Source organism: Vombatus ursinus, unplaced genomic scaffold (assembly GCF_900497805.2).
Source record: "Vombatus ursinus unplaced genomic scaffold, bare-nosed wombat genome assembly UNPS02014774.1, whole genome shotgun sequence".
Lineage (NCBI taxonomy): Eukaryota > Metazoa > Chordata > Mammalia > Diprotodontia > Vombatidae > Vombatus > Vombatus ursinus.
The window spans coordinates 17,822,748-17,850,655 of record NW_020954552.1 but is presented as its reverse complement, the minus strand read 5'-3'; the positions used below and the strand labels follow the sequence as shown (position 1 = coordinate 17,850,655).

Below are 27,908 nucleotides of genomic sequence, written 5' to 3'. Positions count from 1 at the left end.
GTAAATTGTTCCAGCCAACTCACAGTGTTTCCATTGCCTTTTGGGTCATTAGTGATTTGATTCATGTGACTGTAGTATTGCACAATTCCCATTTATGCTGCATCATTGGGGAACTATTGATGTTGAAAAGATAAATTTTTTAGCTTTGTATGTGCAAGCAATGGAAATTCTTACCTCTATAAGGAACAAGATGTGGCTTAAGATATTTGTACAATACAAATGCTTTGTGTAAAACTTTGCAAATCCATTTATTTGTGGACTGTTTTATAAATGTGAATGAAATAGTGAAGAGGGAAAAGTCATCAATAAATAACTTATGAGTATTAGAAATTGACTTACCAATGGTGACAATGTCAGAGACAGGATTAGAACCCAGTGCTTCTTGTATCCAAGTACAACACCTTATTCAGTACACTGCTGTCTTTTCTTTCTTTCTTTCTTTCTTTTTTTGGCTAGGCAATGGGGTTAAGTGACTTGCCCAGGGTCAACACAGCTAGTAAGTGTTATGTGTCTGAGGCCACATTTGAACTCAGGTCCTCCTGAATTCAGGGCCGGTGCTCTATCCACTGCGCCACCTAGCTGCTCTGCTGCTATCTTTCTTACAGTGTCTATCAGACTAGATGTAAGATGTAATTATAATGTCCAAGATTGGCCCTACAAAGAATTGTAAAAAGCACATTCCCCCCTATCCCCTTCATGGTTGGGGACCCATAGGTGTGGTATATTGCATATACAGCAAGCCATAATGTGTTGTTTTCTTAAAGTGCTTCCTGGGCTCTGCCCCCATTCAAAAAATGTTTGTAACAAGGGCTAGTTCACTCAGGAGATAAAGGGAGAAGGCTATGTTCAGAAATAAATGTAATCCTAAAAAAAAAAAAAGACTTCAAAAATAAAATTTAAAAAAAGAAACGAGGTAGGCTATATACCTGCATCACTTTTTCACCCAGTCTTCTGGAATGTTTGAATTTTAAGGAGCATTATTATTCTCCAACAAATATGGAGAATTGTAATAGTGAGCATAATGTGTTTTCTTAGCTAGAATCATGACAGTAAGATTCCCAAGACAATATGGGTAGTTCTCACCTTGTAACTGGATTGCACACCAAAAGTTAGTTTGTAAATTAGTTGTCTGGAATTTGTAACACATTTTACCATACAAATAATCTTATCCATGGTGGTTAGGTATCCAGAAAGTCCACAAATGTCTCTTTTGCACAGCATAGTTGAACTATTGTGCTAATAACATTGCAAAGTAACCATTATTTGCAACATCATTTCTATGAGAAAAAAAATTCCCATCTCCATTTTGGGATACTAAGAACACATTTTCTCCTGCTTTGGGTAAAGGGGTAAAAGGTAGGGGGCTGGGAGCCTGTGCATTCTTTTCCTAATAGTATATTCTTCTCCAGCTCACATGTCTACAGTCCTTGGCTGACTATCATGCCTATTATGTGCGAGGTACTATGCTAAACACAAGGGAATAGATTCAAATAGGAGTAAAGTACCAGTTTATGTAACTGGTTGTGCCCACCAGATCTCCAATAATTTAAAAATTAAGTTTGTATATAAAAAATGTGCTGTTAGTGTACTGCTTTGTATTAGCAGAGGGAGTTTCCACATCAGGAATTCTCCAAACCCAAAAATTACAGTTGTATTCCTCGTCAAAGTCCCCAAAAAGTTATACTGCAGGAAAAAAAAAATGTCTAGGTGGCTCACTGGATAGAGCTCTGGGCCTGAAGTCAAAAGTCAAAACCAGAGTTCAAATCCAGTCTCAGACACTAGCTATGTAACTTTGAGCAAGTTCACTTAACTTGTTTGACTGAGTTTGCTCATCAGTAAAATGGAGATAACAACACCTGCCTCCTTGGGTAGTGAGGATCAAATGAGATAATATAAAGCACATAGCACAGTGCCTGGCCCATGTACAAATGTTAGCTATTATAATAATAATAATTATTATTATTGATAGCTAGCATTTATAAGCACTTTAAGGTTTGCAAAGCTCTTTGTACATCTCATTTGACTTTTTCAATGACTTTGGAATAGCTATTATTCCCATTTTAGAGATGAGGAAACAGAGGCAAAGATTAAATGACTTGTCCAAGGTCACATAGCTAGTGTCAGGAGCTGGATTTGAATTCAGGTCTTCCTGACTTCAGGTCCAGTGCTCTCAACTATGTAATGAGTTCCTGCTGTGGGCTTTGTTGTTGTTGTTCAGTGAACCCACAGACTCTTGTCCATGCAGTTTTCTTGGCAAAGATACTGAAGTGGTTTGCCATTTACTTTTCTAGTGTGTGCCCACCAATGTGAGGAACTGTGGCAGATAGGGTTACGTGACTTGCCCAGGGACACACAGCTAGTAATTATCTGAGGCTGAATTTGAACTTAGGTTCTCCTGACTCCAGGGCCAGTGCTGTATCTACTGCACCACCTAGCTGCTGCTCAAGACCAAGAGTTTTGAGCTATCCGAGGTTCCATATCCACCTAGCTGCCCCTACTATGGGCTTAGTACTATACAAATAACCTTAGTATCTACAGGACATTTAAGTCACTATCCATCCATTATAAATAAATGGTTATCTATTCATTTAAGACCATAAATGAAATTGCCATTAATGGCAAAGATTACTGGCAACTAGTGTGGTATACAAGAAGAAAATCACTGCACTTGGAAAAGTCCTGGCATTGACATTCATTCCCTCTCTTTTTAAAAATGTATTTTTTATTTTTGGGAGGCAGTCGAGGTTAAGTGACTTGCCCAAGGTCACACAGCTAGCAATGTCTGAAGTCAGATTTGAGCTCAGGTCCTCTTGACTCCAGGGCTTGTGTTCTATCTATCCACTGTGTCACCTGGCTGCCCCTATTCATTCTCTTTGTGATCAAAACACCTTGAGCCTCAGTTTCTCAGTTAATATCTGCATTATCCACTGCAACAGGTTATAAGGAAAGTGCTTGTAAACATCTTAAAGCTCTATTAGACAAGCAAGCTAAGATGACACTTGATTATCAGCAAGTTCCAGAAAAAAGTACTTAAAAGCCAATTACGAGTTAAAAAAATACAAACTACTTGAAGATGAGCTAATGGAAGAATGAAAAATCAAGCCCCAGTCCAGTGGACTGACCCCAGAACAATGCAATGTTTAATTAACATCTTAGCGGACCTCTCAACCACCTTTAAATGCCACACATACTTCCACCATTGAAAGTGCAAGTATTATATGGTGCCTGTTGAAATGTAGATTACCCATAATTATACATAATCATCTGGATGAGACTTGCTAAACTGCTGTCTTGTTCCATTTAAGATAGTTACAGAGTCACCTCATTTGGTGCATATCTGATACCTTTGATTTCCTTTTACCTAATAAAGCAGATGATCTAAAAATATTTGTTCAGTCGTGTCCAACTCTTTGTGACTCCATTTGAGGTTTTCCTTCTCCAGCTCATTTGATAGATGAGGAAACTGAAGCAAACAGGGTTAAGTGACTTGCCCAGGGTCACACAGCTAGTGTCCGAGGCCACATTTGAACTCAGGTCTTCCTGACTCCAAGGATCTAAAAAGATTATAAGTCATTAAAAGTACTTACACAAATCAAGTAATAAAAGCCTGAAGGGCCGTTCCTTATGTTTTTCATCTTTTGATGAAATTCAGTGCAATTCAGTCAAATTAAGAGGCAGTTAAGTGGTGCTATGGATGAGTGTTGAACCTAGAGCTAAAAATACTCGAGTTAAAAATCTGGCCTCACATACTTACTGGCTGTGGGAACCTAAGCACATTATTTGATTTTTGTCTGCCTCAGTTTCCTCATTTCTAAAATGGGGACAATAGCACCTAAATACCAGAATTGTGAGGATAAAATGAGATATTTGTAAAACGCTTTGCAAACCTTAATGTGCTACATAAATGCTATTAAGTTTCCCTAACTGTAAAAAGCGAATAATAATAATAGCACCTACCTCTCAGGTTTGCATCAAATGAGATAATATTTGTAAAGTGCTGAGCCCAGTGTGTGGCACAAAGTTACTTAATAAATGCTTGTTTCTTTCCTTCCTTCCTTCCATTATTATCAAAGTGAAATTGTTGACTCTATAAATTGCTGCTGTTGACATGCACCCAATAGTCATATATGTCAATACTGATCCCTCAGACTTTTTGGAGGCAGTAACTATTGATATGCCAGCATGTATTTTAATTTGTAAGTCCTAAACCTGAAAACTTAGGGGGAGAAAAAGAACCAGGCAAGGTGGAAGTGGGATGCTCTTTACTGAGGAACCCTATTAACAAGCAGAAGGTGGTTCTGACCAGCAGCTTCACAGGATGGGGAAGGCAAAAATAAAACTAGTGATGACATCGAAGGAGCACCTACAATCTCAGATTCCTCCTCCAGTTCTTTTTCTAATATATTTGTTGTTTTTCCAAGTAGCAGAATACCCAATAAACAAAAAAGTCCTAGATAAACAATGAATAGGTACACATATGGTAACAGATAACATTTTTAATATCCTGAGGTATGGACATGTAAAAAAAAGTTACAAAATTAAAAGACTTTCATAGGTTAATATTTACAACTGTAATACAAATTTTTATCCAGTTAATATTTCTAGTTCTTGATTTTATTATCTAACAGTTTACATTTTAACAGAATACCAACAAATAAACACTAATGATTACTTTGTTAATAATGAAAAAGGAAACTCTTTAAGGCAAATAACACACTTTCTATATGTGCTTTTTTTCTCCCAGCAGTAATCTTGAACATTCAAAGTATAAGCTTAAGTGATAAACTAACTTTATAAAAAAATTCAATTTGACTAGTATTTTTTTCATTGCCTACTCTGTGCGAGGGGCTACTCACAGATGGCCAAGTGCATGGGACAGGAAGGGTCACACTGGACTCAAGAGTTATTGCTCGATATTGATCAAATAATAATTTTAACATTACAAAAGCTCCCACAATTCATTTTTGTGCCTTTGCTAAGAATATTAAGGTTCTCATGAATGAAGCATTTATTTCACTTGTTCCAAGTCATTTCACTCTGATGTACACACACACATATGTCTGAATGGAATCAGAAGAATCTTTACTACTTGGAAGATTCCAGATTAAGGTGAAAATATGGACCTTGGAATATCATAGACTATTGGAGGTATAGGAAGGGGAGGGTAAAATATTCATACCCAAAGTCCCATGGGGCCACTAGGGATAGAAGACAGTCTGAATTGTGAAGACCAGGTGCTACCCATTCTTCCTATTCAATGATTTTCACATCTAGGAAGCACCCATTCTGGACAAGGCACTGTCCCAGGCAGGGGGGATGCAAAGACAGAGACCCTGCTCATCAGATTATTCTCTAATAGGGTGAAAGGATGGGGAGAAGGCAACATGTACACAGACAAATATAATACAATATGTATACAGATAAAGAAAAGGTAGGACATGATGTGGGCAAAAGAAAGGGTCAGAAAAAATGCTTTGGAGTTGTCAGAGGAAGGAAAGAGCACTTTGAGCTTGAGGGTAAAAGGCCTGGTGTCCGAAAGTAGCCATTAAACATGAGGATTCTCAGGACAGAAATGAGGAGGAAGCACATTCCGGGTTCTGGGGAATGTCTTGTGGGAAAGTATAGATTTCTAGAATGCACAGCTGAGTGTGGAGAACAGCTAATCCAGTTTGGCTGGAGTGCATGAAGGAGACTTACGTAAAGTCAGGCTAGAAAGGGAGGACCTAGCTAGCTGAAGGACAGACGTGAGGGATCCTCTGCATGGCCCCAATGACCACAGGGTCTTGGGCCCTTTGTTGGCATCACCCCAGAGTAGGTTAAAGGTTGTTTTTTTCTCTGCTCGATATTTCATATTTTCTTGTTCTTGAAAGTTAAGGCCTAAGAGCATAAAATGCGAATTCACAGTATCAGAGCTTTCTGGTTGGCTATTTAGGCTTGCTGATTAAGGAACTCTGTAACAAGGATGCCTTGTATTTCTTCCATTCATGGAAGCAGATGACAACTTTGGTTAGGAAAAGAAATTCATCTTTTTAGGAAATGGAAAACCCAATGGATAGCAGTGTGACAATGCAAATACTACTAAGAATATCCTAGTGGTTTCCCCTATTAAGAGACATTATTCCTATATCACTTTCCCTGAGGGTACTTTCTAAAGAGAAATAGGCATAATTTTTTTCAGAAATGAATTAATTCTAAATAAAGGCACATACTGAATTTGAAATTAGAGGTATCTGAATGGAAACAAACCTTTTAGCACTCATACAGATTAAAATGGTCAAAAGCTAGTTCCCAATAGCAACCAATTTTAGATATATCATGAAATTGGTAAAGACATGGCAGTAAATAAATATTAAACACATTTCCATACAAAAATAGTTTTCTGATAAGGTTTAGGAAAAACCTTGTATATCCCAATTCATAACTTTATCATATTCCTGAATTCTTTGTTTTATGTGAGAAAGCTTACTCTTCAGGTATTCACAACGTTCCTTTTTTTCCAAAAATGTAGGATCCTGTAAGAAAGACATCACATACTTCATGATTAAAGAAACCTTCTTTTTGGCTTCTTTGAGACAAGGAAAGACAAAAGCAAATGTAATCATATAATGATGTGTCTGGAAAAACACCTTTTAGAATTAACTTCCTATAAATGCATCCCAATGTCTATCAAAGACTATTTATAATTAACCTAATAATTTTTGAGGTACCTGCCTTTTATGAAGAGAGGGCAGTCTAATGCACAGAATAGTGAATTAAGAATGAGGAGACCTGTAGCATCCAAGTGAAGATTTTGCTATTTACCCGCTTATGACCCTGGACAAGTCATTAACCCCTCTGATTCTTAGTTTCTTCATCAATAAAATAGAGATAAGGTTGTAAAGTGAGCTCTTTGTAAACTGTAAAGCACCAGATGCTTAGAAGCTATTATTCTACTCATGCATCAGAAACATGAAGAAATATAAAAGAGTTGATAAAACTTCTCTCTACTGTACTATGAGATTAAGTAGGGGATGAAAGAAGAATGATGGAGAGGGCCTGGATCCTCATTCATTTTTTTAAATTTTGAGTTCCATATTCTCCTCCTCCTTGCAATCCCTCCTCCACCCACTGGGAAAGTAAGCAACATGACATCAATTAGACATATGAAGTCATGCAAAACACATTGCTTTATAAGCTGTGTTGTTAAAAAAAAAATCAAGAAAAAGAAGGAAAGAGAAGGACGTCATGCTTTAATCTGCGCTCAGAGTTGACCCGTTCTCTCTCTGGAGGTGGACAGCATTTTTCATTATGAGTCCTTTGGAACTGTAGGACTCTCATTCTCAGAAGAAGGAAGAACGGATAAAGAATTTGGGAAGAGGCCATCAAAACCTCAGTTATTCAACCAGGATGCGCTACAATTTGGCCAAGAAAGGGAGGGAGTAAGAATACGCACTACCTGCTCCCCTAAATAATCTGGCTTTAAATCACATACAAGTAATTATACTACCACACAGTCGTTGCCCTAAAAGCCAGGGTACTTGGCTCTTCAGTAGCAGTGAAATTAGAGTAGTGAAAATTTAGATATACTTACATTCTTTTTCTTCCTGAATTCTTGAAGAATTTTTGAAATTCTTTCATGTTCCTAAAAATATGATTATAAAATTGGATATAAGAACTTTCTTTCACTCAACTCATAAACTTCCCAAAATAAGGTGGAAATTAGAATTGAAAAATTTTTTTCTACTAAGGTTATAACAAAAGCAATTGCATGACATCCCTTCTCCCAACCATATAATTATATTAAGTAAAAAATGAAATATAAAACCTTTAGTTTTAGAAGTTTTCTAATTTTCCTGCAAACATTTACTGAGTACTGACTATGGTCAGGGTAAACTCTGCCTGAGGATACACGGAAGAGAAATAAAATTCCCTGTTGTTCTGAAATTTTTCCGTCATGTCTGAGCCTGTGTGTATGTGTGGAGTTTTCTTGGTAAAGATCCTGAAGTGGTTTGCCATTTCCTTCTCCAGCTCATTTTCCAAATGAGGAAACCAAATCAAACAGAGTTAAGTGACTTGCCCAGGGTCACACAGCTAGTATCCAGAGGGCAGATTTTAATTCATAAAGATGAGTCTTCCAGACTCCAGGCTGGGCAATCTATCCACTGCACCACCTACCTGCCCTTTTGGGAATATATAGTAATACGTAACTATCTTTTGCTCTATCATCACATTTAAAATTTTTTTTTCTGTTAGAATTTTACAAGGCAATTTTTTTAAAATGCAAGGATGATTCATCATCAGTCACTATGTGTTGTGAATTTTTTCCTAAGTAGTGATGAATTTGATATTTCATACATGATCTCTGGTGTAAGATTTTGTTAAGATGGCTAATTGGTGGAGGTAGTGGTAGTGGTGGGGAGAGTAGGGTGGTTAATGAAGAGATTAGAGGCCCTGTCTATGGCTAAAACCCTTGATAAGACTTTCTCCAATTAAATATTTCCTCTAGAGAAAAGCAGAGAGTTAGTATAAAATCTGATCTGACAAAGTAAGGTAATTTGGAGGAGATTTTCTTAATTTTAGATGATGTCTAACTAGAGCTACTTTTTTAGAATGATGTTTATTAATATTAACAGATGGGGAAAATGGGAAATTATCCAAGTTTATTATAAAATGAAATAAAATAAAATAAAATAAAAACAAAGCAACTTCTTGCAAAGCAGCCTTTTCCTCAAAGATGATTTTCAGTTTGGCCCTTCCTGTGAGGAATCTTCAGTGACTTGACTACCTTTAGGATAGATTATATACACCTCTGCCTGGCATTTAAAGCCCTTGACAATTAACTGATAATCTCCAACCTGCCTTTTGAGGCTGATTATACATTACTCCCCCTCATGCTTTCCAAACTCACCTCCTTGCTATATGCCATAGATGGTTTTTTATCTCTGGGCCTTTTTTCAGGCTGTCCCCCATCCCTGGAATGCTTCCCTTCTTCAGGTCTTCTTTTTAGAAACCTCAGCTCCAGGAACACGTCCTTCAAGATCTTTCCTGATTCTCCCGAGTCATTTATGACATTCTACTTCCCCCCATTATTATGTATTTATTTTGCATATATCCTGTGTTTACTGATCTGTAAATATGCTATATCTCATAAGCTCCTTGGGCACTGGTACTATTTTAATTTTGAATGACTAATATAAGCCATGGAAATAAGCCATGCTGTAGTTTCTTGAAACAGTCATTTCCCTGTGAAAGAGTCTCACCTGTTTTCAAAAACTTTCCCCTCATGGTAGAAGTTACCAGAGCTTCTATGTCCTTGGCACAGCCTTCAAGGCCCCAGGACCCACACAGTCTTATGATACATCAACACAGGATTTTTGTGGGGCTGAGATGGATAATCACAGTGCTGCACTGGTACACATGAAATGTTAAAGGGCTAAAAGGAGGGCTCCCATGGAGTAGTTATCGGAGAATATGCCCAAGAAGTGCAGCTAGGTGGTGCCACACTACATAGAGCGCTGGGCTGGGAACCAGGAAGACTCATCTTCCTGAGTTCAAATCTGGCCAAAAACACTTCCTAGCTGTGTGACCCTGGGCAAGTCACTTAACCCTGTTTGCCTCAGTTTCTTTATCTGTAAAACAGGTACACATTGGAGAAGGAAGTGACTCCAGTATCTTTGCCAAGAAAATCCCAAATGGGGTCATGAAGAGTCAGATATGACTGAAACGACTGAACACCAACACCCAAGAAGGTATGGGTAAATTATGATCTATCCATGTGGATGAGATTAAGGACTCACTGAAATACTAAACAGTTAAAATAGTCAATGCCTAGCTGGGAGTAGAAGAGAGCAACCACTGCTGTACAACCCATTTATTACTGATAGTCTTTTTTCCCTTTAAAAAAATTATAAACTTAAAAACAACAAATGTGAACATTTCCATAAACAAATAAGAATAGGAAATAGCATTGTAGGTGAAACTTGCACTTCTGTTTTATAATTTACTTTTTTTTTTGTCCAGGCAATTGGGGTTAAGTGGCTTGCCCTGAGTCACAAAGCTAGTGTCAAGTGTCTGAAGGTAGATTTAAACTCAGGTCCTCCTGACTCCAGGGCTGGTGCTCTATCCACTGGGTATACTTTACTTTTTTTAAAAAAAGGATATACTGGACTTAACATAGTAACAAAACTGCCTTGCTTGTGTACGTCCCCTTCCTTTTGCTCGTCACATATTTTTTGAAAAAATAATCATTGACTTTTCCTTTTTTTTCATCTCTATTTTTGATCACTACTCACTAATTCCATACCAACTCTCACTAAAGCTCTTTCTTGTATCAATTAAGTCTAGTCATGGTACTATTTAACCTGCTGCTATTTAACCATGATTACCTTTGTGGCCTTCTTAGACTGTTTTCAATTTCTCTGTCTGCGACCATGATGGATTCTTGTTCCTCTTTCTATCAGTGGACCTCCTGAACTTGATCCTGACTTGTATTCCTAACACAGGACCCCCCCCCCCCCCCCCCCCCCCCCTTTTGCTTAACTAGGCCCTAGGTCCTATCTGGTTTTCTCTTACTGCCACCTAAACAAGAATTTTCTAATCTCTGCACAGAATCGGTTTAGGAAAATCCCCTTCACAATTGGCCTGCACAAAAAGTCCAAGAGCAATGTAAAAGGCTGCCCAGTAGGGCTGCACTTAAGACCCTCCACAATACAGACTATTTTGGAGCTCCTCTCATTCCCCACCCTGGAATGCACTCCCTCCTTCTCTGGATCCTGAATGTGCCTTAAGGCTCAGTTCAAACATCACCTCCAGCATGCCCTTTTCTTATCTTCCTGTTGGCTGGTGCCTCCCCCTAATGGCCACCATATACTTCTAACTCCTCCAAGGCAGAGGCTGTTTGCTTTTTGTCTTTGTACTGCCTCCCCCACCCCCACCCCAGCACAGCACCTGGCACAAAGGAAGCACCTAATAAATGCTTGTTGATGGACTGAGGAGATTTTTCCCTATTCTCTGAATACATTCTACACTGTCCTCCCTTGGCACCTCTTTTCACAGAATCTCCCATGACTAGATGCTCTCACCCACTGCCCACTCAATTCCCATCAACTACAATCTTTTTTTTTTTTTGCTTTTTGGTGAGGCAATCGGGGTTAAGTGACTTGCCCAGGGTCACACAGCTAGTAAGTGTTACGTGTCTGAGGGCATATTTGAACTCAGGTCCTCCTGACTCCAAGGCCAGAACTCTATCCACTGTGCCACATAGCTGCCCCCTACAATTTTACCTATCATTTAAGGTACAGCCTGTATGTGGTACCTTAAGATTTCTTTAAGCCTTTTTGCTTCTCATCCACAACTGAATGTGATCTCTTTTATCTCTGAACTCTCACACTACTTCTCATGCACTTATTATATTCTATTTTTAGAGTAGTTATATGGGTACAAGTTTTTTCTCTCACTAATGGACCACAAGCTGTTTGAAGGTAAGGATCTTTGTATCTACTGTACCCAGCAGTGACTTGCACAAAGCAGGTTTTATGTTGTTTGAATGCTTGAATATTTTTGCAGTTTAATTAAATGGAAAAATGAGTGTGAATTAAGCTGGATAACTGATGAAAAAAATTATAACAGATTTGATTCTGAGGTTAATCTTGCCACATAACCTTACGATGTAGTTTGAAAACACATCATGACCAGTCACCCCATCAAATAATTCAAATGATTTTCTTTTGGCTAGGCAGTGGGGTTAAGTGACTTGCCCAGGGTCACACAGCTAGTAAGTGTTACGTGTCTGAGGATTTGAACTCAGGTCTTCTGGGAATCCAGGGCTGATCCTTTATCCACTGTGCCATCTAGCTGCCCCTCAAATGATTTTCTTAAACTCAGAGGACAGAACTAGAAATGGAATGTTCTAAAGTGATTTGCATTTCTACCTATAATCATCAACTTCTTTCTTCAGATGTCCATAGGTACTTCTTACCTGTCTATTTTCTGAGTGATGGGGCAATTTGCTCATCACTGCATCCAACTCATCAAATTTTCTGAGGACTGCTTGGACTTCAGCAGACAGTTCTTTATATTCCGAAAACTGGTCTTTGAACACAGCTTTATAGCGTTCTCGTTCATCATCTGACTGAATCACAGGGTACTTTCTAAAGGGAAAAAAAGCCCACAGATCTGTAAATCTATACCAAGACAAGTAAAAATGGTAGCTTCAGCCTGCTCTTTAACAATTGCTATTTATGCACCTTAAAGTCAAGGAACGAGCTAACAAATTAATATCTAAATCAGTAAAGAAATGGTGGGGAAGAAAATGAAAACCACAAAATGGAAATTTATCACAATTCTAATATGAGGCATTTTATTTTTTTAAAATTAATTTAATATTTTACTTCCCCCAATTACATGTAAAAATAATTTTCAATATTAATTTTAAAAACTGAGTTCCAAATTCCCTCCTTCCCTTCCCACCCCCTTCATTGAGAAGGCAAACAATTTGACATAGGTTATACATGTGTAATTATGCAAAACATATTTCCATATTAGTCAAGTTGTAAAAGAAAATATAGACTAAACTAAAGACCCAAGAAAAATAAAGAAAGTAAAAAAGTATGCTTCTATCTATATTCAGATTCCATCAGTTCCTTTTCTGGGGATGGAGAACATTTTTGATGATATGTTAAGTCCTTCTGAGTTGGCTTGGGTCATTATATTACTTAGAATAGCTAAGTCATTCACAGTTGATCATCTTACAATATTGCTGTTACAGCGTACAATGTTCTCCTGGTTCTACTCATTTCACTTCGCATCAGTTCATGTAAGTCTCTCCAGGTTTTTCTGACAACATCTAGCTCATCATTTCTCATATCAGAATAGTATTCCATCACAATCATATACCACAAATTGTTCAGCCATTCCCCAACTGATGGGCATCCCTTCAATTTCCAATTCTTTTCCACCAGAAAAGAGTTGCTATAAATATTTGGGCATAGTTCCAAATTGCTCTACATAATGGTTGAATCAGTTCACAATTCCACCAATGGTGCATTAGTGTCACCATTTTCCCATATCCCCTCCAACATTTATCATTTTCCTTTTCTGTCTTATTAGCCAATCTGACAGTATTTTAATTTGTATTTCTCCAATCAATAGTGATTTAGAGCATTTTTCAGATGGCTATAGTTAGCTTTGATTACTTCATCTGAAAACTGACTTCATATTTTTCGATCATTTGTCACTTGGGAAATGGCTCTTATTTTTATAAATTTGACTCATTTCTCTATATACTTAAGAGATGAGGCCTTTATCAGAGAAATCTGCTTCACAAATTTTTTCAAGGTATGATTGTTAACTGTATTTCCCTCCATCCTATTCCCCTCCTTCTTCTCTTTACTCTATTCTATAAGAGTCATTTTCAGAAAATGTACTCACGCTACGTAATCTGGCATCACTATGGGTTTAGGAATGTGTCCAGATGGGATGTGTCCACTAAGCAGCTCAGGCTTTATTTTTGTTGCTCTCAACTCTTTGAAATCATCTTCTGAGTATCTTTGTCTCTCATCACTGCTGGGCATTTCATGCTGAAATTAAGATTATCACAAATTTTTTCTTTAAAGAAGAGCACTTAAGGTAAAATTCATGTTCAGCAGAAAACTAAAGGAAGAGGAAAAGGCAAAAGAAGAATTAAGATGCTTTATTCAATTAGCAACCAATTATTCATTTTTGTCAGAAAACAATCCTGAATATTTAAAATGTAGATGTGTATTAGACTTGGAATTCAGTGAGAGTTCACTGTGTCAGAAACATCATACTCTCCACAAAGTAACTGTAGATGATAGAGGTGGATGGATATCTTAAATAATTTTAAAAATTATTATGTATTGGGGCAGCTAGATGGCGCAGAGGATAAAGCACCGGCCCTGAAGTCAGGAGGATCTGAGTTCAAATCCAGCCTCAGACCAAACACTTGACACTTACTAGCTGTGTCAACTTAACCCCAACTGCCTTACCAAAAAAAAAAAACAAAAACCATTTTATGTCCATTTGATCTCAAAATAATACCCATCTTACAAATGAGAAAACTCAGGTGGAGAGAGGTCTTGCCTTTTTGTCACACAGCTAGTTAAGTGTATGAGGCAGGATTTAAACTCAGGTCTTCCCAATTCCAAGTCCAATACTTCAATCAAATACACCACATATGGAGAAGCCTAATTAGAACAAGGAAATAAGGAGATTAAATGACTCTACTTCTACCGGGACTCTGGGTCCTTGAATAGGAAAGCTCAATGTCCAAGGGTCCAGATGGAGGAGAAGGACTGGAAGCTTGGAAAGAGAGTGATATTAAGAGAGTATCTAGAATAGGGGTTCTTAATCTAGAACTTGGCTTTAAATCTTTTGATAACTATATTTCAATATAATTGGTTTCCTTTGTAATCCCGTATATTTTATTTTACTCACTTAAATATTATTCACCATAGGGGAAGCTAGATGGTGCAGTGGATACAGTACCAGCCCTGGAGTCAGGAGGACTCGGGTTCAAATCTGACCTCAGACACTTACTAGCTAGCTGTGTGACCCTGGGCAAGTTATTTAACCCCATTGCCTCCAAAATGAAAATTAAAATAAAAAAAAAAAGAATTGGGCAAGACTGAATGACTTAACAACAAAAATCTGTGTCAAGATAAGTAAATCACTGCAAACTTATAAGTACAATTTCTCTCAAATCTAGCTTATAACTGAAAATTCCTTTACACTGTATTAAGAATGAAGAGTAAACTTGAACTAGCCACTTGTGCTAGAAAAACAAACGGAAGAGTAGAAGATACTACAGAAAGTCAGGATGATTGTGATTCTCATTTGATCTTGGGGGAAGACATTCTCCCTCTCTTCCCTACCCTATATTCTTTTTTTTTTTTTTTTGGTGAGGCAACTGGGATTAAGTGACTTGCCCAGGGTCACAGAGCTAGTAAGTGTCAACTGTCTGAGGCTGGATTTGAACTCAGGTCCTCCTGACTCCAGGGCTGGAGCTCCATCCACTGCGCCACCTGGCTGTCCCCCTACCCTATACTCTTTTAGTGGTAAAAGTGTAAAATTTAGTTCCAATTTTTTTTCTCCCTCCCTCCCCTTCCCCCTCCTCAAGACGGCAAGCAATTTGATACAGGCTTTCATGTTGTGAAAGAAGAAAAAGTGTAAAGTTTATTGGAAGCCAGTGGTGAGGGGGAGAAAGAGCAGTGAACAAGTTCTCATTGGGTCAGGAGTGTGTGCTGTTGATTCAGTCAGTCAGTCAGTCCATAGGCATTTATGAAGCGCCTATTAGTTGCCAGGCACAGTGCTAAGGGTTAAGAATAATTTAAAAAAGGCAAAAATAGTTTGTATTCTCAAGGAGCTCACATTTTATTGGAAGAGACAACATAGAACTACTTATGCACACACAAGATAGAATGTCAATGGAAAGGAATCTCAGATTATTAGCATTCAGGAAGACTCATGAATCTCCAATTTGAGACATCCATGTGAGGCTAGACCTCAAGAAAGAATAGTGATGGATATTCAAATCTGAGATTCATCTACATAAAGATGACAACTGAATCCATGTGACGATCTGACAAGATCACTGAGTGAGATAGTGTAGAACTGGGGTTCTTAACCTTGGTTGTGTCATGGACCCCTTAGACAGTCTGGTGAAGTCTAGGAAACCTTTCTCAGAATAATGTTTTTAAATGCACAAAATTTTTAAAAAGCATTAAAAAGGGAGTTGATTATATTGAAATACAGTTACCAAAGGACTAAAAAAAAAAATCCAAAACAAGCCAATACTGCTGTCCCCAGGTTAAGAATCCCTGGTGTATGAGAGAGAAAAGGGACCTGGACAGAGCCTTAGAAGAAACCCATAGAAAGAAGACATGATCTGCTGAAGATCCAGCAAAGGAGAGTAAAAGGGAGACAGTCAGTGAGAGGTAGAAGGAAAACCAGGAACCAATACAGCAGCATGATTAATACCCAGACAGGAGAGATCATCCAAGAGAAGAGGGTGACTAACAATCTCAAAGGTGGTAGAGAGGCCAAGGATGCAGACTGGGAAAAGACCAGTGAATTTGGGAATTACTTGGTAATTTTGGAGAGACTAGTTTCATGTGAATGATCAAGTCTGAATCCAGACTGCAGAGTTTAGAAGCAAGTAAGAGGAAAAGAAGCAGAGGCAGCTAGGGTATATGACTTACCCAAGAAGTTTATTGGATTATCAGGAGAAGGGGAAGAGAGAGAAAGGATGTGTGCTAGCAGGGATGGTGGGGTTAAGTGAAGATTCAAGCAGGATCCACATGCTTAACATATATTTGTTAAAGGCAGAGTTGACTGTCTGTTCTGAACATCTAATAACTTCATTTGTATTCTGGTGAGGCGGCTATCCTTCTTCCAAATAAAGGTGGACTAGGGCACCTATCTACGTTTCTCTCTCTCTCTTTTTTTTAAAGGCAATTGGGGTTAAGTGACTTGCCCAGGGTCACACAGCTAATGTCAAATGTTTGGTCTGCAGCCGGATTTGAACTCAGGTACTCCTGACTTCAGGGCCGGTGGTCTATCCATTGTGCCACCTAGCTGCACCCCCCCTCCTTTTTTTGGTCATGACCTTCATTTTAAGGTTGACATTTTTCATCCCACTTAATTCCTACATACTAATCACCTCACCCCTACTCCTGTCCAGAACACAAGGTGGAGAGAATAAATGGTATTAGAAAACTTTAGGGCAATCTTTCTTCCTACTTAAATGATTGTTATTTCATGGTTTCTTTCTTAAACCTTGGCAGCTAGGTGGTGCAGTGGATAGAGCAATGGACCTAAAGTATGTCCTGGGCAGGTCACTTATTGTCTGCTTCAGTTTCCTTATCTGTAAAATGGGGATAATAATAGCATTTACCTCCTGGGTTGTTGTGAAAATAAAATTCTAATATTTGTAAAGTACTTTGCAAATCTTAAAGTGCTATCTAAAATACCAGCTACTTAGTATTATTATAATCAACAACAGTAAACACCTAAAAATGTAAAGATTCTTAGGTAATAAAATTGAGACCTATCAGAAAGTTCCTTGAGCAACATAGTTAATTCTCATATCCTCTCCACCTAAGGCTGGCTCTTTAAAAATTTTCTGCCATACTCTTTTCCAGTTTTCCCCACAGTTTTTGTCAAATAGTGAGTTCTTATCCCTGAAGCTGGGGTCTTTGGGTTTATCAAATAGTAGATTACTATAGTCATTGACTACCATGTCTTGCATACCTAACCTATTCCACTGATCCACCACTCTATTTCTTAGCCAGTACCAAGTAGTTTTGAGGATTGCTGCTTTATAAAAATTTTTTAAATACATTTTAAAAAATGTCATTTGTCTTTAGTCGCTTCAACCCCCCCATCTTCCTTTGTCACGAAAACAATTAAAAAACAAAACTCAATATAAGGACATTAGCTGATAATACACACAATATTCTCTTTGAATTGCTCCCTAATTCTCTGCAGTGAGGTATCAACTTGACAAACTCTGAGAAGGAAAGCAGGCACTCATCAGGAGCATCTGACAAGGACATACACACTTACATATATTGTAGGGAAAGTTCTTTCAGGTGAGTCTGGATTTAGAGATGGATTGGACCTTAAAGGTCATCTTGCTCATTTCATAGATGAGGAAACTAAGGTTTATCAAGGTTAAATGACTCACCCATAGTCACACAGGTGGTTAGTAGCACAGCTGGGATTCCAACCTGGATCCTCAGACTCCAATTCCACCATTCCAAGCTGCCTTGAACAGGTGTGTCAACCCGTCCATCTAACTTCTTGATTTGATTTTTTTTTAATTAAAAAAAGTATTTTTTTAAATAGTTGGGAGTGTCTTAAGGATTCAGCATATTTTGTGCAGATTATTTTCTTTGACTTTTGCTTTTATTTGCTTATGTTATGTCTTAAATGACTACAAATACATATGTTCCACTTTTCAAGTGCTCCTTATCTGCTGTTAATTAGGAAAAGTCAAGTGCAGAATGGGTCCCGAATCTAGTCATACAACAGCAAGTTAAAATGGCTTCAAGACCTCTCTAGGTAAATGCTATTTATTAACTTCAGATTCTGAGATATGAAGGCTTAGAATGCACACCAAAGAAAAGGGACAGGATCCGAAACACAGATGGGAGGTCTAATACTGTGTTTCTTTACTTTAGCAACTCCCTCATAATAGAGTCTTGTCAGCAAATACCAGAAGTGAAATACCAGAGGGGCCATTTTCTGAGTGGAGACAAGTTGCTAAAAGCAAAGCACTTAAATAAATAAATTCGTGTCTTGCCTTGTTGGCTTTTTTTCCTTTTAGAAAGCAGAGGAAGCAATAAGCACAATGGCTATTCTGGACTTTATTCTAAGAAGGAAGAGCTCAGAAATGTACAAATAAAAGAAATTTCTGGAAAAAGTGATTATATAAAATAAAATACTAGCATTTATTAAGCCAAATACTGTGCTAGGCATTTTACACACATCATCTCATTTGATCCTTACAACTACTCTGGGAAGTAGGTGCTATTATTATTCCCATTTTATCGCTTAGGCTGGGAGAGGGTAAGTGACCTCCCAATAGTAGTCTTCCGGACTCCAGGCTCAGCACTTTATATACCTTGGAATTTATAAGAATGAAAGACGGGAAGTGTCTAGTGAGTGAGGTACCCCAGATTTCAGAAAAGCAGAATTTGAGGAGTTCACAGAAAGGATAGGTAAGATCTTCCAGTCAGAGGCGCTCAAAGGGATGACTCCAGAGGGATACAGGAGGTTCTGAAACACAAAATGCAGATGGGACCTGACGTGGTCCTGAAGTGCAAAAATAGGGGCACCTATCTAAGGAAATCCTGGTAGCTTCAATGGGATCGATCTAGGGAGATCAGATTTTGACAGGAGATGTAGGAAGGACAGAAGGAGGGGCATGCGGCCAAAGACAAATACAAGATGTTGGCATGGACTGGGGAGAATAATGTGAGGAAAGCTAAAGCTAAGAATGAACTGAGGTTTACAAAATGTGCCAAGAGTAACAACAACAAAAGGGGGGGCCCCCTAAAAAAAAAAAAAGGAGCACCAAGAACAAGGAAGCGATGAGTTTTCCTGCGTGACGATAGAGAGTATAACGATGACAGAAAAGAGAAGTTAATTTTCTGTTTCATTTTCCTTGATGGAAAAAAAGAGAACTTCACACTGAATAGGAAATAGTAGGACAAGTATGATTTTAAAGGAATGGAAGCCCAAGGCAGGTGAAAAATATAAGAAAGTACTTTTCTTTGGCTCAGATCCATGATGTCGTCGATGTTGGGTGAGGAAAAAACCAATACAGATCAGCAACTGTTCTGCAAATTACAGTCTTTGAGAAGAGAAGGGTTTTCTTTTTTTTAACCTGGAATGCATAAATTTGTCTTAGAATATATTTTGATAACTGTTTCAATAAGATTGTTTTCCTTTATCATTCTTTGTATTTTATGCACTTAAAAGCATTGTCCTGAGAAGGGATCTACAGACTGTCTCCAAGAGCCTGCCAAAGGGGTCCACAACAAACAAAAGGTGATAAAGAAGAACCCTTATCTTAGAAACCATACCAGGGCACCGAGAGATTACGTGATTGCTCTGGGTCATACCTCCAGCATGAGTCAGAGGCAGGGCTTGAAAGCAGGTCTTCCTGGCATGCAGGCCAGGTCTCCATTCAGTGTTTCCTCTCTAAAAAAGTAACTAAAATTCTTTAAATGAGCTTAAGTTTCATGAATAATGGGTATTAGATTGCTTGCCTTCTCAATGAATGGGAGGGAGAGGGAATTTGGAACTCAAATGTTTAAAAACATTTTTTTTAATTTAAAAACATTTCAAAAGTGAGTTTAAATTTTTAGACCTAAATGAATCCCCTGGCTGCTAAAAGAACTTGCAAGAAGAAAGCAGGAAACAAGAATTTATCAAAGAAAGAAGGAAAGAGGCATTTATTAGTTTCTCAGTATATGCCAGGTACTATCCTAAGCACTTAACAAATATTATTTCATTTGCTGTAGTGGAGGTGATTACAGAAACACCATCAGTTATCTTTGAGGAATTATGAATAGGAGAGGTGTTACAAAACTAGAGATGGCCAAGTGGCCCAGTTTTAAGAATGGGGAAAGAGTGGATTTTGGAATCTAATGTTGATTCCTGGAAAAATAATAGATTATTAAAGAGATGGTTCGGAAACTCATAGAAGAGGATGCAGAGAGCAACAGAAAACAGGAAGGGCTCATGAAAAACAAAGTTTCCTTTTCGGATAAGGTCTCTGGATTGTGATTGGGGGGAATGCCTGAGTCATGGCAATTTCAAGATTTCAAGAATTTCAAGATTTTTGGTGAACTTGATTTCAACAAGACATTTGACAAAGTCAAATGTTACGAATGTAGCCACTTTTATGACAGCAAAATTCTCTTAAACACAAAGAATATAGGTAACACTTTTCTCACCTTTTAATTCCCTTAGGCCTAAAATGATTCACTTTTTCAAGCATAATGAGCTGAAGTTAATTCATTTTTGCATTTAAAAAAAACATCAAGAATCTGTGTTATTGAAAGAATTGAGAATATAGAAGACTTTAGTTGTATCATGCAGGAGATAAGATCAGTTTTTAAAAAGAGCATATTGTATAGCTTCCTCTACTTTCAACATAAGGTATGAAATAAAAGTTATTAACTATTCTTACCGTTGTTCTTTTTGATGCAAGACAGGGCTCACTTATCTGAAAGGAAAAGAGCAAAAACAATTTTCTAAAATAAGGTGAAGACATTCTCTAAAATATTTATTCAGGGCTTAAGTTCCAATTACTTAAGGATCAATTATCTAGTCCAGTGGTGTCAAATTCAAATAGAAATGGATCCCCATGGCTGCATACTGACTTAAACAAAACCACAGGGGCAGCTAGGTGGTGCAGTGGATAGAGTACTGGCCTTGAAGTCAGGAGGACCTGAGTTCAAATCTGGCCTCAGACCAAACACTTGACACTTACTAGCTGTGTGACCCTGGGCAAGTCACTTAACCCCAATTGCCTAAAAAAAAAAAAAACAAACAACCTCACAAATTAACATTATCTGTGATGAACTGTATTTTTAATTATTTTGTTAATTATTTCCCAATTACATTTTAATTTGGTTGCCTATGCATTGGGAGGGGTGAGAATAGGGGGCCTTCAATTTGACCCTTCTGATCTAGTTTATGGATTCTCTTACTATAAATTTAAAAAGGTATTTATTATATGCTAAGTCCTGGGGACAAAAATACAAAAGCAAAGATAGTCCTGTCCACAAAGAGCTAGCCTTCTAATGGGAAGAAACTCAAATGGGGAATGGAACCCAGGCTCTTTGTCCTGGAAAGTTACAGATATAGTGAGTAAGGCCATGGGGAAGCAGAATGATACACTCCATTAAGGAACAAGAACAGAGTGGATCTGTTCATGGTTTCATAACTGGAAAAAGAGCAGTGGTCAGTAGCAGTGAGGATGTGGAGGAGATGGTCTCAGCCAAGTGAGTGAAGTAAAAAGTATGATGGCTGGATTTTTTCTAAAATAATGGTGAGGGAGAGGCAGTTACCCATTAGGATAGCAGGGACCCAGGGCAGAAGTTTCTGTTAGACTGGAAATTCCTTGAGCATAGGGTCTATGTCCTGAGAGAAAATTTGGAACTCAATATTTCTGGAAAATGAATATTAAAAATTGTCTTTACATGTAACTGGGGGAAAATAAAATATTTAAAAAAAAATCTAAAAATGTATCTTTACCTGTTTCCTCAGCTCCTAAGTGCATTTATTAAAATGTTTGCTGGAAATCTGAATAAATGAACCAAGTACCTTTTTTACCTTTTGACATTTCATAACTGCTGAGGAGACAGCTGGCAGGGGCAGTAAGAAGATATTCCCACTATAATGTTTGTTCTCTGAATCACTGTGTGTGTCTGATGTTTAAAGTGAAAATGACAGTCAAATGATTAGTTGAGATTGCTAACCAAATGGACTATACGCCCTCTGAGGTTCTTTCCAGCTATAAATCTATGATCCTATGGTGGTCTTTTTGATTTGTAAAAATCAAGTAAATTCTTAGGAGGACACTGATACCCAATTTCTATCTTCAGATTTAATAATTAAGAGGTTATCCAAATGGAACATGGAGTCAACAGAAAAAAAAAGCTTCAGGTCATTCCTTATACACACAAACACAAACACCACAGCTTGGCTAACTTTAATGTCGCTTAATACAGTGGAACTCGCTCTTCACCAACAATCTGGAAACATGGATTACACTTACGGTTCTACTACCAACAACCTGTGTGACCTTGGGCAAGTCCCTTTTCTTTGTGTTTCCATTTCCTTATTTATAAAATGAAGAGTTAGGTTAGATTTTATTTTCCGGCTCTATGAGTCGATATAAAGAGTAAAGGTAAGAAGCACTCTTTTTGGGGAAAGCACAAAGTGAGGTCAAGCTCTGCCACAGCCTAAGCCCTGAATTTTGTACCAATAACTTAGGCAGAACACCTGGAAAAGAAAAGGTATTTTGAGGTTCCTCATGTTATATATATTTTCAAATTATTCAAATTTTTTTTAGATCAAATTGCAAATCAAAATAGGATGTTTATGCTAGTATGTATTAATGATAACATCACAGGCATCCATTTTCACTTCTCAGGTATAGTGTAGCTCTAGCCATACTATATGGCGTGCACTTTTATAAAGTTGTCTGATATCTTAGTGTGGTAAAAAGAGAATCCATGGTTTGGTAGCTGATTGAAATGAAGATAAATACTGACCCTTTCACTGGCGCAGGAAATTCCACTAAACACACTTCCTTAGAGTAAGAAAGAAAAACACCAACTTGTTTCAATATAAAATGGAGTTTATAAAAGTATCTCTTAATATTTTTTACTGTGGTTCATTTAAAGTAATTTCAACAATGTTTTCAAAAAAAAAGGGCTTCCAGAATGCCCTAGCAGATATTTTCTTAATGTCTTGATATGTGAAAGCAGATAGTTGAGTAATTAAAAAAAACCCTGACACATTTCTAAGAAATTTTAGATGCAGCAGCCCCAGTATTATTTCAGTAAAAATACCGATTCATGGAATCTCAGTTATCTGATAACTTAGCAAACTATAGGTAACTAATAGCATATCTATCTATGTGCTTTAATTTAACTCAATGAACAAAAAAAGGACTTCTTAATATGTATTAGTTATCAGTATTCTCTTAAGAATTTGATTTTAATAATTAAAAAACAAGACCATAGGTTCACAGATTTAAACCTGGAAGGAACCTCAGAGGCCATATTTCATTTAGTTAGCAACTTCAAATTCACCTCAAATAGCGACAAACATAATGACTTAAAAGACAAACAATATATTAAGAATTGCGGCCCACTTTCAAAGTGGTACGATGGTCAAATACAAGAATGGAATAAAAGGAATGCCATGACGTATCAGTAGCACAGGGCAAGGATTTCTACATTCTAGAACACAAAAATGTTCTTCTCTACATTAACAGATTTATTCCTTCTGCCCTGTAGGACAATAAGGAACTAAGAAGTAGCTATCTTGGCATAGGAATATTTATTGAAAACTGAAACACAAAAGGCAATAAATAAACAAATAAAGGACCATCAGATAACAGCTTTACTACTTACCCTCTGCTGCTCCATATACTCTCTGTGCCTCCTTGCTGCCTCATGCCTCCATAACTTTAGGCAAACTATAGCACTAATGAGATAAACAATCATGGTAACGAACAAAAATATCATTGCTGCTATCTGTCCTCCTTCTACTCGGCAAAACGTTGCATTTATTGGTGTATTGAATAAAGGGTAATAGCAGAGTCCACCCCGGTTGGTATCATTGACATAGACTATGGCAGCAGACATATACAAAATGAAGAGGGCGATGTTAATTCCAAACTCAGTTAAAGGCCACCAACTAGAGTCCAAAAGGATGGTCCGATAATACATGGACATGCCAAGAACCAGAACGATGATGGTTGTAATCCAAGCTAGCCCAGCAACCACAAGTATAAAAGGGGTTTTGGGGCCACTGTAATAGTAGCCTCCATACATGCTGCCCAGGCTACCGGTGCCCATACCATAGGGCTGTGAGTATCCAAACAGGTTATACCATTCATTGTCTTTATGTATATAGGCTGTGACACAGGCAAAGACACCTGCCCCTAAAAGCAGCTCCACAACACCAAGGATTCTCAGTAGTCCTGCCCATGACTTCATGTAGGAGTATCTCTGGTTGTACTCTTCCACCTTCTCGCTGTAAGTCAGGGCTGTTTGCGTGTGTCGTCCCAGGGATCCACATGAATCCTGGGGGAGAAATGCTTCAGTTTCCTTCCGTGAACTGTAAGTTCCACTGGACTCTCTGTATGGATCTTTAGGGTCACTGGGATAATTTGATCTTCCTGGTGAGGCTGGTGGAGAACACTCAACACCATCAGAAATATACCTAATGTCAGACGCAGGCCTGTCCCATTCTGGGTCATTCCTTTTCCCTTTGAAGAAGTTTTTCCAAGAGTCTGGAACGAACCTCCTCACAGGTTTGATATCTGGAGCTAGAACTGGCTCTTCTGGGTCATTCGAATTAAAGTCCGGGCCAAATGGTGGCTGTAAGGGGAGAGGCGGGGGCGGCAAAGGATCTGCGCTCACAGCTAATTCACTCTCTCTAAGACTCTCAAGTGTCCTCAGTGTACCATCTAGATGGGAGGAGTCTCCCGGAACATCATCACAAACTCTGCCTGGATTCCTAGATCTTCTCTCAGACACCACACCATTTGACGACATTTGTGATTCTTACTCCTATTTCAGAAAATTAAAGTTATATATTATGCATAGTTATATTCTCCTTCAGATTATCCCCTCCTCTTACACAAGCAGTAGCCAAAGTTCTCTTTCTGTTCATACTGTGAGGATCAAAAATTGAAATGTCTCATCATCGGAACTGAATGTTTGGCAATTCTATTATACGGAGATAGTCTGAGACACAAATTTAATCCCCAGATTTTAAAACTAGTTCTAAATTTCAAAATATAATTTGAAATATTATTTATTTGCATCTGTGTTCTCTGTAAAACAATTTAAAAAAACTATGTAGGCATTTTTTGTAAAAAATGAAAATAACCTCTCTCAGATGAGCCTTAAATACTATTTTAAAAAGAACTCACAGATAAATTCTTGTTCTCAGATGCTGAAGCAAAATATTGAGAGTATGATTATATCAGTAATTTGATGAGTCAGGAAACAATACTCTTCTCAGGTGGCTCACATTTCCTTGCAACCAAATTGGGAGGCTATCCACAGTACAAGGAATCAATTTTGTCTTAATTAGGAAAGCTAATTAGGGGTATACCTTGATAAAATCAAAAGGTTTGGGATTAAAAAAGCTAATTCAGCATAACTATTCAGTATAAAACAGGAATGATAAATATTCAACACTTCAGATTTTCAAAACTAAATCCATGGTGACATATTGCCTCGGAGCAAAAAAAAGTAACAATTGAAAAACATAAAAAAGCACATCAATCAAAATCATAAAATTTTAAAAAACATAAATCTTTCTCTCTCCCTGTCCTGAAGGTTAGAATAATAGGGCTGTGTTTAAGCAAGAAAAGGGAATCCCACCCCACAAAATGCATTACTTTCATAAGAGCTTTTGGTTAATCTTCAACTTTAGCCCTCTATCTAAGCCTGGAAAATGCATTTCAGGAATCAACTGAAAAAGAATTCACAAAATCAGCATTTAAGTTCTTTTTTTGCAAGTTGCCATAAAAGTTATACAGTGGATTACTTTTAAGTAAATTTCTAAATTGAAATTAATCATCTGGACCCATGTTCAGGAGGAGGAAATAGTGTGCCAAAATAATACCTAAGGGTAAAATTGTTCAATTTTTCCCTTCTCAAATATCAGCAAATTATTTGTGAAAGCATAAGAGACGTGTTCCATTAGTCACTGTGCAATTCACAAAAGTTACATGGAGGCTTATAAAGCTTAACAATTTTAAATTTCCGAGAGAAGACTAATGGGTCAGTGACTCAATATTTGCTGTTAGGTTGTCCCTAAACCAAAGGGGTTACTATTCACTTTCACCTATGCAGCTTGTTCTCTAGTAGCAGGTTATCTTGCCAATAACTTACTAGAATTAATATAAAAAGTACTGGAGCTGGAAGGATCTTGAGATATCATCTGGTTTAACCCTCTCATCTCACAGAGGGGAAAAGGAGGCCCAGAGATGAGAAGCGGCATGTTTAAATCACTGGGATTTGGAGAAAAGTGGAACAACATGAATCAAATGATTCAAGTGGATATTTTCATTGTAATAGCTAGTGGAGATGCTAATTCATTTCTTAAATGTGTGTGTACCCTATTCACTTCCTAAGGGCTCTAAATAAATTAAAAACTGATTCCATTCAAGTTTGGTTCAGGGAGTATTCTGGTGTTCCAGTTGAACAGTTTTTTATTTTGATTCAAGCTTGCAGTTCAATGTTTTTAAAAACAGGCTCACCATCCAAAAGCAACTGGCTTGTGTTTTTTGTTTTTGTTCTCCATGTGTTCACATTCTTTTCTGAAAGTGAAATTTGGCTAAGTGTAATAATGGTGGGTAAATGCATTATCATTTGCTAATCTCACATGAAAGTGCCTCCTTCCTCCAAAATAACAAAGACAGACTCACAGATTTCAGTTTAAATATAGCCAGACAGTTTGTTGGTCAATGTGAGATACCTCAGATTTTTCAGGGTTTCCATGTTCAAAGACAACTATTTTTGGGCTCAAAAGATCACGGTTGGAGGGCTAGAAGGGATCTTCCTTAGAGGTCATCTAGTTCAATGGTTCTACAACTGTGGTCGGAGGTCATCGTGAGACCCTTTCAGTGGGGTCTGTCAGGTCAAAACTATTTTCATAATAATAGTAAGCCGTTTTAATTCTTAAAACTGTAAACATCAATAGAGATAATCAACAAAAGCATTTGGGGACGTGTAAAGTGGTCCCGAAGCGAAAAAAGTCCCAACCACCTCTTTTTAAGGATGAGGGACTCGAATCCCAGAGAGGTTAAGTAACTTGTCTAAGGTCACACAGCTCAGCAGTGAACAAGACGGAATTCGCGCCCAGGTTCTATGCCTCCCACTGGGGCTCTTTCCATTACATCAGGCCGACTCTACTGCAAAACAGCTAACTCACCCTGAAAGCTTAGAAATAGTGGACTTCCTGGGCAGCTGTGTCCTGATACCAAATCTCATTTCTGTCGAACCCTCGGTCCAGCTTCCTCACGCCCCGAGGTCTGGGGATCGCCTGGGATTGTCGTTAACCTGTACTTGAAAGTAACTTTTAACTACGTCAGGGCCGGCTTTCCCCACGCGGGAGGCAGCGCAGCCCCGGGCCGACCCTGCCCGGCCCGCGCCGGGACGGCCGCGCTCCGGGTCCTGCCCGGCCCGCGCCGGGACGGCCGCGCTCCGGGTCCTGCCCGGCCCGCGCCGGGTCGGACGCCCCCGGTGCCCAAGCCCGCTCTCGCCTCCGGGGCGGCTCGCTCCTTTCCTCGGGGACGCGCGAAGACCCCCGGTAAGCCACCAACAGCCCCTTTATCTCCCAGTCCCGCTCCGACCCCCCGCCCCCGCCCTGAGCGGGCTCCCTCACTTACCGGGCAGGCGGCCCCGGGCTCGGACCAGCGGGCTGCGGCGGCGGCGAAGGGGAAGGCAGAGAGCGCCAGTCCCGGTCCCGGTGCCGGTCCCGCCCAGCGCACACCTGGCCGCCCCGCCCGCGCGTCCCTCCCCGCCCCCTCCCGCAGGGCCTCTCCGGGGTCACGTGACTCGCCCTCTAGTTTCTCCGAGGACTCACCTGGGAGGCAGAAACCGAGCGAGGCTCCGGGGCGGGGCCGGGCGGCCGACGTCCTT

The 27,908-nt window shown here is 38.7% G+C and overlaps 1 protein-coding gene across 4 annotated transcripts; it reads right to left on the bottom strand.

The window, feature by feature from the left end:
- Positions 1-4,514: 4,514 nt before the first annotated feature.
- MARVELD2 (MARVEL domain containing 2) lies at positions 4,515-27,895 on the bottom strand. Of its 4 annotated transcripts, none has more exons than XM_027864330.1 (8): positions 27,853-27,877; positions 27,199-27,326; positions 23,658-24,821; positions 20,699-20,734; positions 13,408-13,556; positions 11,957-12,128; positions 7,571-7,621; positions 4,515-6,512 (listed from the first exon to the last, which is right to left on the bottom strand). In XM_027864330.1, the coding sequence occupies exons 3-8, from the start codon at positions 24,804-24,806 to the stop codon at positions 6,390-6,392; spliced, it is 1,680 nt and encodes a 559-aa protein (XP_027720131.1). In that variant the 5' UTR covers positions 24,807-24,821; positions 27,199-27,326; positions 27,853-27,877; the 3' UTR covers positions 4,515-6,389. The 4 variants fall into 4 exon arrangements, with proteins under 4 accessions (XP_027720131.1, XP_027720132.1, XP_027720134.1 ...); XM_027864331.1 differs by lacking the exon at positions 27,853-27,877 and adding an exon at positions 27,656-27,670; XM_027864333.1 differs by lacking the exon at positions 27,199-27,326 and having other exon boundaries at positions 27,853-27,895.
- Positions 27,896-27,908: the final 13 nt, after the last annotated feature.